The following is an 18,019-nucleotide window of genomic DNA, read 5'->3' on the forward strand; positions in this document are numbered from 1 at the left end:
TGGGGAAAAAAATTCCTATAATGATGATTATTGTTTTATCTCTATGAGCTCTCAAGAGGTGCTTTGCATCACTCCATCGAGTTACTGAAACAGGTACCTGAAACCATCAGCAGCAGTGGATACACTTCCTTCTTCCGTTTAACGGGGGCCTGGTTGGACCATTGCCCCATGGTGTTATGGTGGAGCAGACAGCACATGGCATAGTTACAGCATGAGGTTTGTCTTAGGAAAAGAAGACTGAATGACTGTTACCTGCACATTTTACTCCCTGAGCAATGAGGCCCCACATGAAATTGGCACAGTATTCACACCAGTGCGGGCCCCTGAACGTGTGCACCTGGAAGACAGCAGAAGAAAGAAAAATTACAGAAAATGACCCAATTATTTCACAGACATCAGTATCAATGTGTCTAAACAGGGCAGAATTCTTTGAAGGCACCACCTGCAGTTGCTGGAAGTTTCCCTTTATCACTGCATGAAAGGAAGAAAGAAACTAAGAAAGATTTAACAACCAAGATTCTTGCAGACCTGTGGAAAGCAGAAATTCTCCATCTCAAGCTGTCTAGAGCAGCAGAACTGTGTCTGTGGGGGTTTGCTCCAAGACCACATGGGGCAGAGCAGCAATGGCAGGGCACAGCCCTTCTCCCACCTCTCAGCATCCCTCTGTCTGGACAAGATTTTGGCCACAAGGCAAGGCTCTTGCAGCAACCATGCAAGAGTTCATCTTTCAATTTAAAATGTCTTCTGCTATGCCCTCCCCTCCATAAGGTACTGTGTGAGCTGCGTAGGGGGCTGCAAGATTTCACCTCAGGTAGAGGGAGTCCTGCCAGGCACAAATACCAGTGCTACACAGAAATACTGCAAATTCACTCAGAGATTTTCCAGTTTAGAATAACTCCAAAAGGCAATTAATTCTCTTCAGACTAATGCCATATATTGAAAATCCAAAATTGAAAAAAGAATCCACTGAACAAGGAAAAAATTCAAAGCTAAAGAAGGAAGAAAACCCTATGCTACTTTCCTTCCTGGCTCACATGCTTGTTACAAATCCTGCAGCCACAATTAACTGCTTCTGATTTTATTTTGATAAAGTTCCTGCTGTAGGAAACCACAGGATTCTTTAGAGAAAATCATTACTTCCTTAGCTAGTGTAAAAGGCTTGGAGCTGCTATTTAGAATAGACAGGCTGACAAAAAGAATCAGCAACTGATGATCATAAGAGCACAAATTTTGCAGTGAAAAGTAGTAAAAACACTTTAGGCTTAAGTCACTCGGTTCTCCAGAGTTACTGAGCGGGTATTGGAGCAGGCTGCACATGCACTGCCCTTTTGGATCAGTGTGGAGCAGAGGAGAGATGGAGCTGGTGGAAATGTGTGTTCTCACATCTGCACAGGGCTCTGGTTATACATGCTGAAAGGTGAGGTGGCCTGACTGAGGTGGCAAAGGTGCCCTGCCCCACTGATGTAAGAGGCAGCTGGATCCCAGATGACACTTGCTCCTACCAAGTGACAACCCAGGGCAGCCTCGCGACAATTCAGACCACATTTCAGTTCTGACTAAAGGAAGGGCTGCAGCCTCCTGCGCATTTGCTGCCCCCAGACCGGCACCAAGGCAGGTTGCTGTGACAGGCTGGAAAGTTGCTCGTGAATTCACCAGTAACGCACATGCACGTCTGTGCTAAGCTGCGCTTCCGATTGCCTCTAGGCGAGTGTGATGGTGTAAAAGGCAGAGACTGCTCCCCCCAGCCCTGCCTGCCGCGTCCACACCCGCTCCCACCTGCCCTGGGAAGGTGCCATGTGCTCCACCAGCTCCCTGCAGCTTCAGCTGACTTTTACAGCGCAAAGGATGACAAGATTGTCGGCAGCTGTAATCTCCATTTTCTTTTTTCCTCTCACCACAAAGAGATTTTTCACACCTTTCTCTCAGTTACCCACCTGCACTACCCACATCCTCTTGGCTTTCTTCCTCAGCCTTGTGGTTTTTTTCCAGGTTGTTGGCAGTGTTCCCTTCTCCGAATAAGAACATTTTAATATCCTCAAGCAAAACACTGTGCTTTAATGCCTGCAGGACTCACAGAACTTTTCCAGGACAAAAAAAGCCTAATTTCAGTCACCATCTTTTTTTAGGGGAGGGATCAAAGGAACATGTCCCCCCCCAAACCCACTTATTTAAAATATTTCTCAATAAATCTGTTGAGGAAAACTGAAACAAAAATGACATTTCAAAAGTCTGGACAATAAATAATTTATTTTCAGAACACTTCTTGGTTTTATAAGTTTTTTTTTTAGTATCTCTGATTGCAAAGGAGGGGAAATTTTCTCTTGTTCCTTGAAATGATGGCATTTTAACTTCTTTCTTTAGGCAGAATAAAAGCAAATTCTGACACATCAGTATTTCTTTCTAAATAAAAACAATGCCACTATCCCTACCCTGTGCCTCTCTGGTTGCTGATCTCAATTCATCAAATTCACCGCACGTGCTATTTGCTGAAACATTCCTAATGCTATCCTTTGGTGCTGGGGTCTGAACCTGGCTTCTCCAGAGATGTTTCCAGCACTGATGTTAAACTTAAAATGTCCAATCTCTAACTGGCTGTTGTTTTAGCAGTGAACATCCTTCCTCCTTGGCATCTTGCTCCCCACCATGGTCTGCATGCCTCCACTTCCCCCTGACTCTTCTTTGGAACTCTTCTGCAAGGTCTGTCACATCCCAAATCTGCCACTCCAACCTTTTGCCTCCATTTTTACTATTATGAACTTTTTTTATGAGCTTGGTTTCTCTAATGTATCTAATAACTATGATCCACCTAGATACAAAAAAAATTACCTTTCTATGGCAGCCAGTTTCCCTCACATTGCTCTGGCTCTCAGATCACCCCTCAGAAGAGTTTTACATGACTCATCATCCACGTAAAAACGACAAGAACAAAGCAGACTTTCCTGTTCCCTACACTGTATGTATTGGCTGTCCTTCATAAGACCAGCATTAACTTTGCCCTTCAGGACCACTGTTTCAGCATCATTAGCACTGTTCTCTCATCCCATGCAGCCAGGCTTCATCCAAATACCAAAATGCCTTACCGTATCATCAGTTAGAAGACTTATCCAAAGTCTGCTCTGCTTTATGCTGCCCCATCCAAATTACTCTTTCTCATCCAGTATTCTGATTGCAAACTCAAAACAGATTAAAAGGTGAGGGTAGTTTTTTCTGTGTCCCACAGTGCTCTGCCTTTCTTCATCTTTTATCTGACATGCAATGGGGGGGTTCTCTGGCAGTATTAATTAGGATGCCCAAAGGTCATAATGTCCTTCCACCCCTGGTGTACACAACCCTGCAAGATCAGCCCTGATGCCTCTTTAAGGGTTTCTAAGCAGTGCTGTCTTTTCCCAGAGCTCAGCGGTGCTGGAACATTAATCTTCCCACTACCATGGAGTGGAACTGGATGGCTAATCCTGCCCTGGTCTGAATACACACCATCTCTGGGAATTAAATCAGGCACAGTAAGTGATGCCAGAAAATACTGAAAAATTGATCTTCTGAGGTCAGAACAGCCTCTAATCATAGTTCATCCTGGAGGGTGGGGCCTGGCAACATGGAGAAAAGAAACACCTTAGCATCCCTTTGCTAGTTCAAGAGCCAGCACCTGCAAACAATACTACATTTATTACATGACACTGTTTATTACAGCATTCTGATTTTTATATTTAATTCCCCATTCAAAAACCTGCCAAGCCACTTACTTGCTTTCAAAAATTAAGGATGCTTTCCAGAAATTTTTCTAAAAACACACCCAGCAGAGTCCCAGAGATCCTGACTTAAATTACAAGGGGTTTCTTTCCCCTTATAAAAAGAGCATCTGCCATATGCAGATTTCACTGTCTTATGAAATGTGAGAGAGTAGGATTGCCAACTGCGGCTTTATATCTCCCAATCCTACCATTCTCACTCCCACCCTAAAATTTTCTTCTCTTTCCATAAGGCTTCAAATGGGAAGGATTTTTTTAAAGAATCTTGAAAATGAGTGAGTGGGAGAGTAAGTTAAACTGCTTTTAATCTTAATTTGTAAAATTCTGGGGCAAAAAAAGGTAAATTTAAAAGAAAGGAAAATACTTGCTTCTAAAACTTGATAAAATACTAAGGCATGATTACTAAGCTGTCCTGCAAGTCTGTGGTAAGAGGAAAGCCTCACATTGGGTTTACACCCAGGCATTTCCATTTTGAACTTTCCTGCAATATCAGCAAGGTATAATAAACATTTAACTGTGATCTATGTAGAAGAACATTTTTTTTGCTTAGACTTGAAAGATATTTTCTTATACACAGGGGGGAAATAGCTTAACCCCTGTGATTAATACGAATTATAGAATTTCACTTATTTTTGTTTAGTATTTAATTAAAATATTTCTTAGAAAAGACAAATTTTTTAGGAGAATCAAATAAAAAATGACCCAGTGGCTCTGACAACAGATTACAACACAAGCTGTGAACTCCTCAAGCAGATCTCTCACCATTATTTCTCAGGCTCTATAAGGGTCACTGCTGAAGTTACCCATGTATCTCCTAACTCCATTTATTTTTCATTTTTTTTGTTTTTCCTAGGCAGTTATTCAGCTACTCTTGATTGCTATCTGAACACCAAGAATGAGCCAGCAAATAATCTGTACTCTTAACTAAGAGACTTACATTATATCACTTGTCAAAGCAGGGAGAAAGAGAAGAGGAAATATCAGCCAAGTGCTGTGCAAGCGCAGTATGAGAGAAGACAGTAAATCAGCAGAGCTTTAGCAAAGCCACTGATGAGAAGAAAGCAGGGCTGGATTTGAAAAACTGTGGTTATGGAAAATCAACTGAGCACAGAAAACAGAAGTGTTTGTGATAATATACAAAAAAGCCTTCCTTTGTTGAGAGGCTCCTGCCATGGTCTCCCTGAATGCTGGCTCCACCAGGACCCTGCTCCTTGCAGAGCTCCTCTTCCATGGCCCTCCACACTGAACTGCTGCATTGTCAGTGCTCAAGAGGAGACCAAGTAGACCAGGGACTGAATACATGGCATACACCCAGCATTTGCACCACATGGTGCTCCAAAGGTACAGTTCTACTGGCTGTACTGTCCTTCAGACAAATTCCCAAGGATGACGGGACACTGCTTATGGAGGCTGTCACCTCAGTGGTCCCAGATGACGTGCAATTCCACAAACTGAATTCTGCCTGTTGTGACTCTACCAAGCTTTTAATTGGATATGGGAGACATTGTAAATCCCAATTAAAACGATGAACTCAGCCTGCATTATTAACGTCTGTCTTCCCTGTCACAGCTGATTTTATCAGGCACTGAGCACAACCATGCTGGCATTCAATAGGCACGTCCTTTTCATCCATCCCTGGTCCAGACAGAGAGTGCCTGGGTGTGAAGGGCACAGAGGAGATGAGTGAGAAAGTCAATCAACTCAACCATCAGTTTGGGTAATACTTCAATTTAATCCTTTTATATATTATGAGGATTAGACAGTGCCTCTAAAACAAAGGTCTCAAGCACTCCAAATACTCCAGCATAAGGTATTTATCCTGTGAGAAAAATATTGCTGCTACTGAGTAATCTAAAAAGCGAAAAGACAGCCATGACAACCCACATGGCAGAGCTGTATCTGCAAGATAATTGCTTTCATGTGAAGGTGTAACAGGAATGAATGGAACTGAGACCACTGGAACACATCTTCAAAACTAGAGCTGACTTTGCCTGGCCCAGCTGCGGTGCTAACCATGGGGAGCCAGCTTGGGACCACCCCAGTCACTTTGTCCACCAGCTCTTGAGAGGACAGATGCTGTCAGAAGGTTTGTTCAGAGCATGGAGTATAAATAGCATCATTATCGCCAGTGGGCACTGACACGGATGTAGAGCAGGCCAACCTCCCTCCAGGTCCTCTCCCACTTGGAGCCAGAAGTGCTGTCATGTCTTGTTTACTTTCTGGTTTGCACTGACTGTGTCAGTAGAGACGGGAACAATTGGGAATTGAGGTTAGATTGTGCTCTACAAGAGCCAAAGTGGAAAACAAGAATAGCAGGTTGTTGTCTTTTTTGCTTGAAAATTGAATGAAAATGGCCACCCTTCTTTCAGGATGGAATGGCAGATTTTCTTTAAATTGATATACGGAAACTGAAACATTTTGCATTTTGTTCCAGGTCCACGTTACATGACACATGTCTTCATGCAAAACATTCTGAAACTAGGTGAAAATTGAATAAAATCCTTTGAATTAAAATTGTATATATTACCATATATGTGATATGTACTGATGTGAATATCATATACGCAATGATGTAAACTGACTATAAATCCCTGAGATTCCTCAATAAATGCTTTTGCAATGATGCTAAGGCTTATTTGGAGGAAAAGCTGTTCATGAGGAGAGAACCACTGTGAGCGTCTAGGGGCAAAGTCCCAGTTCTCCCCAGTAGAGCACTTTGTAGCTTCACCACAGAAATGAGCTGCTCTGTTTTTGGGCTGTGCACATGGAAGACTCTCAGGATCCACATGTGGGGACTAATAAAACTACTGGTGTGGTGGGAAGAAATTACAGCTTAAATAAATTAAAGATTTAGAAAAAAGGCTTTATCTCTCTCTTTCTCCCATTTTTTTTTAACAGAGGCAAAGCCTGAATACAGGAACTAGCACTAGGAAACTAGTAAGTGTTAAGTAATATTGGGCTATTTGGAATCTGCTCTGGAAAAGGTCTGGCTTTTCAAAAAAAAAAAAAAAAGAAGTAAAAAAAAGTAAAAATAACATTAAATAAATAGCCTAGGAGACCAAAATCCATCAACACTTAAAAGCTTTTCTGGCTTAAACTGTCTTATAATACATTATCAGAAGCAACAACACACAGATGATGAGGTCTTCTCAGGAGTTTTGTGGAAGTTTTTCTCCAGTTATGTTCTCCAGATATTTCCACTGCCTTTGAACAATTTTCTCCCCTCAAGTACGAGAAATGCAATAGAAACATCAAATTTCCTGAGGTTTTCTCATCTGTGAGAATGCACAGCGACTCTCCCCAGGGACAGAGCTAGAGGCACCCATCTCTCTCTCTGAATATTTAGAGTGCAGTGGCTCAATTAAAGATGTTTTGAAAATACGTTCAGTGCCAGGTCCATTCCTAATAAAAAACCCAGCATCCTTTTTTGAGCAGAACTAGATCAATTTACCCCAAATCGGCATCTGCCCCAGTTTTCAGAACATCAGAAATAGAAATGAGTTCATGTTAGAAGTCGCAGAAAAATGGCTGTTCTTAATATAGTAACAGTTTGTTATAGTTTCTGATCTTCCTGCAGCACTTCTGCATTTTCCATCTCCCAGTTTTCAGGTGCTTAGGCATGGCTCTGCTGAGTAGCTCTTGTTAGAATAACATGTGGCATGGAAGTGATTTGCCATGACTTTTTAGCTAGCAAAGCACCTAGCACAGATGCAATTGCACTGGTAAAATCTGGGCCAGGGCAGCTTATGTGTTTCGAGGAAGCAGTACAAGTTTCACTGACAGAGTAACTCTTGCAAAAATTAGCAGTCTCTCCATTAAAGTGATGCTCGAGTCTGTCTATACTAGCAAAGTAATTGCAGTAGGGACTGGTCTTCACCCAAGCCTTCACTTCTTCTGCATATTATTTAAGGCTATATTCTCCAGTTACTTCTGGAAAAGCACACTGTTTCTGCTCTGGAGCTCCCACTTGGCCTTTGCAGTGGGTCAGTCTCAAAGAGAAAGCCAGGATGTTGCTACAGTTGAGAAGGGAGAAAAGGAATCTCAATAAACAAGGCTCATCAATATGTTGGCTAAATTAGTTTAAGCAACCGTGGAAAAACATCTCTTCTCTCTGGAAGAAGTGTTGGTTTGAAAGGGAATTATGCTCACCAATTCAGCAAGCAGCAACCTGAAACTGTTATTTACTACAATGAATTGACTGTGCAGTCAGGTGTCAGTAAGATGGTGACTAGGAAACACCATGACTGTACCAAGTACTGCACAAAAACATAGCAAAAAAGTCTTCTGGAGATATATCTGTTTTCTGAAGTGCAAGAGAGAAATGAAACAATATCCTACAAAAAATGATGCATGGAAACACAGATTTCAGTCCAGCTCTGACAGGCACAGTCACCTTCTAGCTCAGTGAAGCACCACAGCAATAATCTAGTCAGAGTGGGTTTGTGCTTTGCATCACTGACAGTTAGAAAACACCTGAAGGGTGTTCTGCTGGAGCCAGAGATGTCTGAAGGAATACCTATAACCAGCCAAGGGAGCTAAAAATTCCCCAGGTTCCATGAGTCACAAAAACTGGAATGGAGTGAAGACCTTTAAGGTGTTTGGTCCAGGCTTATTTTATATTTGCCAGGTGATGAGGAGGTTATTGCACTGACTAACAAGTTTCACTATCCAGGGAATTTCTTGCTGTTGATCTCAAATTTTCACTTTCCTCTTCCTTTTAAGCCATCATGCCATAACTCCCAGCTAATGTGCCTCTTCCATGACTACCCTTCTTATCATTAACATTTTTTAGCATAGTTTTACTGTTTTCTCTAATCCTACACAAACAGCAGGCAAAGGAGCAAGGTCAGTGTCCAAGCCCAAAGCACAGCAACAGGTGGCAAGGAGGTGAAGAAGACATTCTATGTCAGGTAGGGATGGACTCAGGGCAGAAGGTATTTCATCAGGAGTATCTTCTGCTTTATTAGCCAAAAACTATGGGATGTAGAGAGGAGATGGAGAGGAGGAGATGCAGAGTGGGAAAGTGCAGAGGACTGAGCAAGACGAATCCCATGTGTTCCCTGCCCTAATAAACTGCTTCACCAGAGAGAGAAGACGAAGAAAACCTTAAACCAAACTTGGATTACCCTGCTGTGTAAGTCCGTTGGTCTAGAGCCCACCTCACATATCCCAACCCAAAGCTCCACTGAGTCCTCTCAGTAACTAATCTTGAACATTTCATCCCACATGGCACCTTGCCATAGGCCCCTTTTACCCTCAAATTTGTGGTTCCTGCTGTTGCCTGAAGCTTCTCTTTCACCTTCCTGTCCAGGAGGTGCCCAGCTGCTTCCTCCCCTTACAGTTATTGAATAGACTAGATATCAGCTTGGTTAAGAAATCTACAAGCTATCACAGTTACTGTCTTTCGGGAACAAGATAAACAAATATGAGATTCACAAGGAACAGTAAAAAGCATTCTTATTGGGTTGAGCTGTAGAATAAATTTTTGGGAATGATTAGGTAGGAATCTAATCTGTCCACTTCTGTGAAGTAACTCTTCTGTTACAGAACTTTCCCCTGTGATAGAACTTCTTTTGGTAAGAAAGTAACACCACTGGCTATATCTGTGCTCCTCGTCAGCACCTCAGAGAGCACACCCCAGATCTCCCAGAGCTTCTAAAGAGAAGATGCGCTTGTTCATCTACATTGGGTGGAAGGAGCACACACATATCCATATAGATACGTTTGTATGACAGAGTGTGGGGAAATTTATTCCCAACAATGGGTAAGCAACTGACAGAAAGAAAGAAAAAGCCTTTCTGTGAGAGACGGTGAGGCTGAAATTTCGAGGATGGTGAAGTGACTGTCCTGATTTGGTCTAGTGATTAATTTTACCAGAGATCTCATTCGGTGTGCTGGATTTCAGAAGAGCAAATTAAATGGAAGGAAAGCAAAAGTAATCAAATATGCAAATAGACAGACCCAATCAAGTCACACTCAGTTCTAGCTCACCTTCAAATCCCATTATTCAATTAGAGTTAAACAAAATGCCGTGTCAAACATTGTAAATCTCTTTTAGCTCATGTTTTAAATTAACATAAAAGGAATCTTTCATATTAGATTTACAGAGGAGAACATAGAAATGATAGTATAACTTTTTTATAAATTAGAAAAGGCACAAATATGCTTAAAATATTTTTAATACCTAGTTCTCATCCTGAGGGACAGGCATTAAAAACAGACATTTATAAATCATCATCCATGATCAATTTAAGAGAATTCAACCACTCTATATTTGCATTTCAGATGTGCTGATGAGAGACCAGACCTCTGCAGTCAGGAGAATATTACAGAGCTGGAGATCATTACTGACCACCTCTGCCCACAGAGCTCCCTGTCACCCCAGCGAGTCATTCTGCTCCCTTCAGGCAGAAGACAACTCACATTACAGGAGACTTAAATAAGATTAAAACCTCTCAAAACCCCAGCTGTGTCAGCACTCCTAGCAAAATAGTCTTTACATTCTTCTTTCAAACAACCCTTGGAGCAAAGCATAGGTTAATGGATTTATTCAGGAGATCTCTTGATGATTTAGAAGCAGCTTTCATGTTCATCCCTCCCCCAGGCATCTGCACTCCTGCGATGACCATCACTACACTGCTCCTTTGCCAAGGTGTTCCTCTACCTGAGCTTTGCTGCAGGCAACAGGGTCTAAGGGTTCAAAGTCCACCTGTGACCCCACCTACCCAGCCCCCAGAGACAGGAGGTGCACGGGGAACTGAGGTCCCCCAGCCTGTGGCCAAGTCTCTCAGATGTTTGCTAACCCAGCCTGCCTCTGGAGTGGCTGCTTGTTGTCATCTTCCCTTCTCCAAGACAACAGTGCTTGTGCATTAATGATTCTCCACCTGTCCCCCCCGCTAGGATGCTACAACATTTTCAGTATAAAAGGATTTCTGTGACTGATCAAAGGAGCAGCTGGGAAAGGGTGGGGGGTCCCTGTCTGTTGCCTTGTCCCTGCAAAATGAGAAGCAGATCAGCCGCAGAGGTACAAAGCAGTGGGAGGCCTCCCGCTTGCCATGGGGCCTCAGGGGACAGCAGTCACTGTTGGTTAGCTGAACTAGATAAGTTCATTTTGTTTCTGGGTTGTTTTTCCTTGTTTTGTTTCAAAAGTCTAGGTTGATGACTCTGGGCCTGACATTTCCTACCCTCTCACATGGGTGGCACATTTGCTACTTGGCAGGTAACCTAGGAGATGTGTGGAGACATTTTAAATGATGACCTCTATACATGTGAGAAGAAAAATTTGACAGATTCAAGGAATGATGAAGGAGAGAAGGACATGAGCTAACGATGGCCATTCATTTTAGATCCTTAACACAGTAATGACTATGAGCTTATTTTTTTGTTTTTAATGGGAGAGTGGCCATATTTAGAGTTCACGAACACCAGCAGCACTCCTTTAGCAGGTAGGTGCATTGCAGCACACCCCTTAGGGTGGTAAGGAGCTTGTGTACCCTTCTACTTTTTTACAAAAAAAAAAATATCTGTGTGACTCCATTCCACTGACTTGATAAAAGGGTTACTTCTCAAGGTATATTTTTCTGGCAACTATACATATAGAGGAACTACAGTACAAAAAAATATGTGGAAAGTTTATGTTGTAGGTATAACGTTTGAGCAGATCTACAGTCTGTTTTTGAAAAAGACTGGAAAACTCACAGCTTCCAAACTTTCCATAAACAATTTCTAGAAGAAAAACAAACTCAAATGAATGAGAATCAAGTTATGGGATAAATTTCAAAACAGATGTGTTTCAGGCTGTTAAAGAAAAGCAACAAGGGAATACAGATGTGCACAAAATTAAATACGTGTTATCCTACATACACTGTAGTAGATGGAAAATCACTACCTGCTGCAATCTGCAAGAATTATGTTCAAACTCTAAGCAACAAATAAGAGCTGCAAGACATTGCATATCTTTTTAAGACACCTCAGGAGCCTGTGAAGAAATGCTCTGCATTTAACTGACAGCCAGGATAATTTTATGCCAAGCGTTCATATTAAACACTTCTCACATACCATTTTGTACACGGGTTTCAAATGCATGTTTTATGGAAGAACTCAATCAAACAAAACATCCTGATCACAGAAAATCTCCACTTTCAGTTAGTATCTGAACTCAAAAGCCAAAAAGTGATTTAAATAAAATCAAATGGAGGACAGGTAAATTTACATATGTACATGCATGTGGACATTTACATATGTCTGTGCAGGTGATGGAAATCAAAACTGCAAATAGGAGACATTTAACAGATCCTTATATCATCAGATGCCTGTATCATATTAAAAATCTCCCCTTTTCTTAAAGGAAATAAAACCTGAAGCTTTTTTTTTTACATTACAGATAAAATTTGGGCTTCAGATACTATATATGAAGTTTAGAATGTCATCTACAGGAATTCAGTACAGCATCAATTTCCTTTGTCTTACAATTAAAACTGCCTATCATCAAAGGCATTCGACTGCCAAAAGGTTAAATTACTAAATCCTTACTGGACACTTATCACAGATACAGACACAAAACGTGTGTAGTGCACTGACATGTATCTCTCTTGCCAAAAAGCATTGTTTAATTAAAACAATAATTAGAACCTACATAGAAGACTAAGTAATAAAACACAAGGTAGTTGCTCATGTTAGCAGTTTCAATAGCCTTATGGTATAAACCATGCTGGTACCAATACACTCAATTCATTGACATAGGAGAAAAGCCAGAAACTAAGGGAAATGCAGACCACCTGCCCAAGCCAGATGCAGTAGAACACAGTTCTTACCTCCAAAGCTATTTACCGGTGACAAAGTGAGATAAGATTAGTTTAATCATCTAACCACAGATCTAAGATTTTTCAGCATCATAAGTAAAACTAACAATGTTCATTTGCATTGAAAGAAAACTTAGCAAGTTCCTCTCAGCTTTAGTATCTCTCTCTGTATAAACCAATACTAAATAAAAGAGGCAACCTAGACAAGGCAAATATTAATGAAACAAACACATGTACATAAGCTGACAAGAACAAAGTCCTCATTCTCCTGCTCATATGTTCTAAAGATACCTAATTGATTTAACCGGCAATGAGGTTTAATTACAGCTTTTAAGTTCCCAGAAAGTAATAGTCTGCATACAATATCATTTCCTTGCAATACTGGACGATTTTAAAACACCCAAGCTGTAATAGCTCCTGTGCCTCAAAAAGAAATGAAGGAAAATGTCTTACCTTGAAATTATGAACCTTCTCGTATTTTGGAACATGTTCATTTTCTTTCAGAGTTGCTCTTCGGACAAGCGATGTCAACTGTGAATAAGCAAAGAGTTTAAGAGGTTGCCAGATTGTCACAGACGACTTCCGAGCGCCCAGTTTCATGCCCAAGGCTGCGAGCAGCAGATCGCGCTGCCGGCTGTGCTGCCCGGCGCGGTGCGCTGCCCAGGGCTCCCCGGCCGGCATCGCTGCGTGGGGAGGCGGCGCACCCGGGCCCGCCCGCGCCGCGGCTGTGTCACACTCGGGCTGGCGCGGCGCGGCCCATGGTGGAGCTCAGGCTGCAGGGGCGGGCGGCGCGGCCATGGAGGGCACGGGCTCCGCGGCGCGGGGGGCTCGGCGCGGCCCGCGGGCGGCCGGCGGCGGGGACGCGCAACCCGCGGCCGCTCCCTCCATCGGCGGCGGCCGGTGCGGGGGCGCGGGAACGCGCACGCCTCGCTCCCTGCGCGCGCCCCGCTCCCGGCGCGGGAGCGTCGCGGCTCCGCGCGCAGCGGGAGCGGCAGCGGCACCGCCCCGGGGCGGCCGCAGCCAACTGAGCGGGAGAGTCACCCGCGGGATGAGTCGCGCCCGTCGGGGGTGCGGGGGGAGGCAAGGCAGCGACCGGCAGCCCCAGGGGGCACGGCTGGAAGCGGCTGTCCCCGACCCTCCCGTCTGACACGGCCTGTGCACCAGGAGGTACGGCCGGGAGCGGATAATGTGACCGCTGACTCTCACCACTCTTCCCCTAAAATTACATTATGTAGGGATGTGAACACAAATGCCACGCCACCCAAAGTTCATTGCACAACTCCATCCATCAATGACCCGCACCTCGAATTGCAGGGGGTGCTTCTCTTTATGAATTTACAGACACTAATAGAAGGTGAATGACCACAGTGTCCAGCTGGACTGAAACCTGAAGTTTTGACGGGTGCAACTGACGATGAAACGTGGCCAGAGCAGTCGGGTCCTGGCTAGCACTCACACAAACTAAATGAAACAGTATTTCACACAACCATTAAAGCCTTGAACTTGTTGCCATAGGAGCAAAAATCAACGGGGCTCCCAAAGGACAAGGGCAGCTCACGTCATACCCCGCCGGAGCTGCTGAGCAGGGCAGCCCAGCACAGCGAGCCCCGCTGCAGGTGAGCACTGACGGCCGGGAAGGGACACCACGATGGCCACTTGACTCCTGCCCTTTTTTTTCCTAGTGCTCTCCAAGCATGTGCGAACAGTCTCTGTCAGAAACAGCAAAAATGGACCCTTGATCTGACCTGCTACAGCCAGGCTCTACCCTGGGGGCTGCCCAGCACCCTGACATTCAGGGTGGCCGGGGACCTCTCCCTGTGCACAGCCTGCCTGTGCAGCCACAACACAGCCCTCCCTCCCGCTGCCACGGGCTGCAGCACTGCAACCACTCTCCCTTCTGCAGCAAAGGTATTTTTATCTCTCCTGACTCAGTAACCAAAGACAAGCACAGTTTGTCACAAGCTTCTGGATGGAATTGGTATGTGCTTTGCAGCTAGATCACAGTGTTACAGTTTAGCTCAGTCCTGCCAGTACAGCTGAGAGCAATGCTCCCTGGAAGCCCCTCTTCTGTTCCCTTGTATGGCCACCTATACCTTCTCAACAGGTTTTAAAAATCTGCTAGGTTTCAGCATCAGGTCAGGGGGCAGAGATTAAGGATCAAGTCTGGTGCTTCATCAAATACTAATCTGCAATACAAGTTAATAACTAATAATTGAAACACTGGCTACAGATTATACAGGATGAAAATTGGGCATTAGTGGCCTTAGGAGCACCTGACTTCATATTGACCAGATTCAATACACAGGGCTGGTTGATCCATCTAGTTGAGAAATACTTTTCCAAAGACTACCCCAATGTCCCTGTCTTGCTTGTAACCACTCCTTTCTGCTGCAGGTGAATAAATGCTACTCTGGCCTTTTTCTGACCATCCTTGCAAATGTAACACTCCATGGCTATAGGAGATCAGGAAAAGCAGAGCAGTAAGAAAGAGCAAAAACTGCCATTTCATTGAAATGAAGTGTGAGAACAGTAGGAACTTAGGGGAGGAAGAAGCAGGCAGACTTTTGAGCTTATTCTTTCCTTTCCTTCTAGCTAAAATCACTTCAGTTTCATTCCCAAGAACTACATCAAGTGAAAGTTCCTATAGAACAAGGTGGACCTACACCTGCCCCAGAGTCATCATCCTCTCCAAACAGTTTTGAGTGACAACAGGCTCAGGAAGCAAATTATGAATTCTAGAAACATTTCATTACAATTTCCCTTGGAACTCCAAATGTCTCTTATTTTTTAAAGGGAAAAAAATACAACAACTGAACTTCATATTAGGAAACAAACTGTTTGAAAGTTGAATTAGTTGGAAATAACCAATCTAGCGATTTTCAACAATACATTTACTATCAGAATCAGCCCTTATTATGTGGTGTACTTCCACCTAAGAAGCAATATAAAGCATGCTCAACTTTCCTTTCAGTCATTGGTAGAGCGCATATCTGTTTTTTGACATACTTACTCCTTAATTGTCAGCATCCCTTTCCCTAATTCTGAAGAAGTGAGTTATTTTCAATTGCACTTTAGAGTCATGCTGGTAGAAACAGATCTCTGGATCCTGGAAAATTAAATTTAAGAATGCCAATAAAAAGGTAAGTGAGACTACCCAACAGGGAAATGTCCTATCTCATGGCTGTAATTATGAAAAGGCATTATAATCTGGAAAGTAGTTATATGATTATGAATTTTAACACTGCTTTTTTGTTACAGTAATCTAACTCAGACTGCTTATTGGTTTTACAGAAATCAGCTCCCCATTGTTCAGTGAAAAGCATTTTCTGCTGTTTGCAAATAAAGGAATACTGGGCTCACCTGCACTTACAGACATTCACCTGTGCTCTATGCATTACAGTCATGTTCATCAGAAACCTAGATTAAAAGAAAGTTCACAGAATCATAGAATATGCTGAGTTGGATGGGACCCACAAGGATCATTGAGTCTAACTCATGCCCCTGCAGAGGGCCATCCCAAGAGTCACACCATGTGTCTTTGAGTATCATCCAAATGCCTCTTGAACTCTGTCAGGCTTGGTGCTGTGACCACTTCCCTGGGGAGCCTGTTCAGAGCCCAACCCCTCTGTGTGAAAAACCTTTTTCTAATATCCAACCTAACCCCCCCCAAGACAACTTCAGGCCATTTCCTTGGGTCCTGTCAGTGGTCACCGCAGAGAAGAGATCAGTGCCTGCCCCTCCTCTTCGCCTCACAAGGGAGTTGTAACTGCAATGAGGTCTCTCCTCAGTCTCCTCTTCTCCAGGCTGAACAGACCCAGTGCCCTCAGTTACTCCTCACACAGCTTCCCCTCAAGGCCCTTCACCATCTTCATTGGCCTCCTTTGAACACTCTCTAATGGCTCAATATCTTTCTTATATTGCAGTGAGTTAAAGCCATAAAGCTAGCAACTGAAAAATTACGAAAGAATACATAGTTGCTATCTATTTCTTACAGAAGTTTCCCCCAACATAAAGCAGTGTTATAACTAAAATTTATACAATAGCTTTCAGATGACATAATTTTTTTATTTGTACACTCATTCTTCTGCCATTATCTAACTTTGGGAGTTTGGCTTTGCAAGGTAGTGCTCTTCTTAACACAGACCAGTTCCTTTCTTTCAAAAACCAAAATGAAGAACGAAATTCCTGTTGTACACACCTTCGTGACCATAGTCTGGGTCATCAGGCAGGCCTAGATCTTTAACTTACCAGTATGTGAGATAATAAAGTAAGACAGAACAAGCTACTGTCCTCACGTAGTCACTGCAGATATGAGTCATCATTCCTGAGACCAAACAAGTAAAGTTACAGACCTGAGGCTTCAACTCAAATCCTGCAGGAAGTTATCACCTCCCAAGACACTACACTCTCCTGCTCCAGGTGCTCCAGGCTGTCTCTATTGCCTGCAGCCTGCAGGTCCTGCTCTTCTTACACCCTTGGCTGGCTTTTGATTCAATGCCTGCTCTTCACCAGTGGCTCCTGCACTCCCACCTGCCAGAAAAACCTCTCTCTAGAGCCCTTTCATTTTCCAACAAGTTATCTTTATAACTTGCTCTGCCTGAATTCTACCTTAACAGGCACAGATACTGCCTGCTACATACTGGATGAAAATGAGGTAGAAATCCAGGGAGGAAAGTAATATCCCTTTCACTTTTCTAAGTCTTGATTTTCATTTTTTATTAATTGTTTGAAACAGACATTTGCAATCATTACATGTGTAGGGAGCAATATGCTGTGCAGACTCCAGGAGGAAGGAAACTGCAGGGCTGTCATTCTTAAATTTAATTTCAGGATGTGATTTCATGGGATTGAGGTGAAATAAAATGGAACAACTGGAAGCAATAGGCAAGCAACCTGTCAGCAGAACACACAACCAGAGCAACCTCTCAGTTCAATACATTGCAGTGACTTAAGTACTAAAACCCCAAACCCAGCAACACAACAGCCCTTAAACCAAGACATCAGCTTAGAGGTTCTACATTGTACATTTGAACTGAAAGGAAAAAAAAAAGAAATAAAATACTGTAACCGCTATTTCGAATATTCTCATTTGTAAGAGTGATTCAGTCTAGATCCTGTTGGGACTCCACTTTCCTTACTTGTCCCTGGAGTAGTCCTTCAGGGTGCGGGAGAAACAGCTGTTTTCTTGAGCACTATTTGCTCTCAGTATTAGCTGGATAATGTATGTTCTGATACTAATCTCCCAATCAGTAAGTCTTATTATAAAGCCTCCACAGAATTGATTTAAAAGTCATCCCCGACTTGCAGTAAATTCCAATTAGTCACTCTCTGAAAGACACATTATGGAAGCTTAATCCAGTCACACAATTCAGTCAACATTGTACAAATTATCTTTCTAAAAAGGGAAATCGATGCGTTACCATTTGTTGAGTAATAAACTAAAATTACTCTGGAAAAAAACCCAAAGCAACC

General features: G+C 43.1%; 1 protein-coding gene across 3 annotated transcripts in view; it reads right to left on the bottom strand.

The window, feature by feature from the left end:
• The window catches only part of CHN1 (chimerin 1), a 97,064-nt gene that overhangs the window by 16,563 nt on the left and 62,482 nt on the right, over positions 1 to 18,019 (bottom strand). For all 3 annotated transcript variants that reach the window (XM_071561985.1, XM_071561987.1, XM_071561988.1), the window contains 2 exons: positions 13,001 to 13,078; positions 253 to 337 (listed from right to left, as the gene is read on the bottom strand). In XM_071561985.1, the coding sequence (XP_071418086.1) occupies positions 253 to 337; positions 13,001 to 13,078 (163 nt within the window). The remainder of the gene's footprint in view (positions 1 to 252; positions 338 to 13,000; positions 13,079 to 18,019) is intronic.

The sequence above is a fragment of the Pithys albifrons genome, chromosome 8 (genome assembly GCF_047495875.1).
Source record: "Pithys albifrons albifrons isolate INPA30051 chromosome 8, PitAlb_v1, whole genome shotgun sequence".
In the NCBI taxonomy this organism is placed as follows: domain Eukaryota; kingdom Metazoa; phylum Chordata; class Aves; order Passeriformes; family Thamnophilidae; genus Pithys; species Pithys albifrons.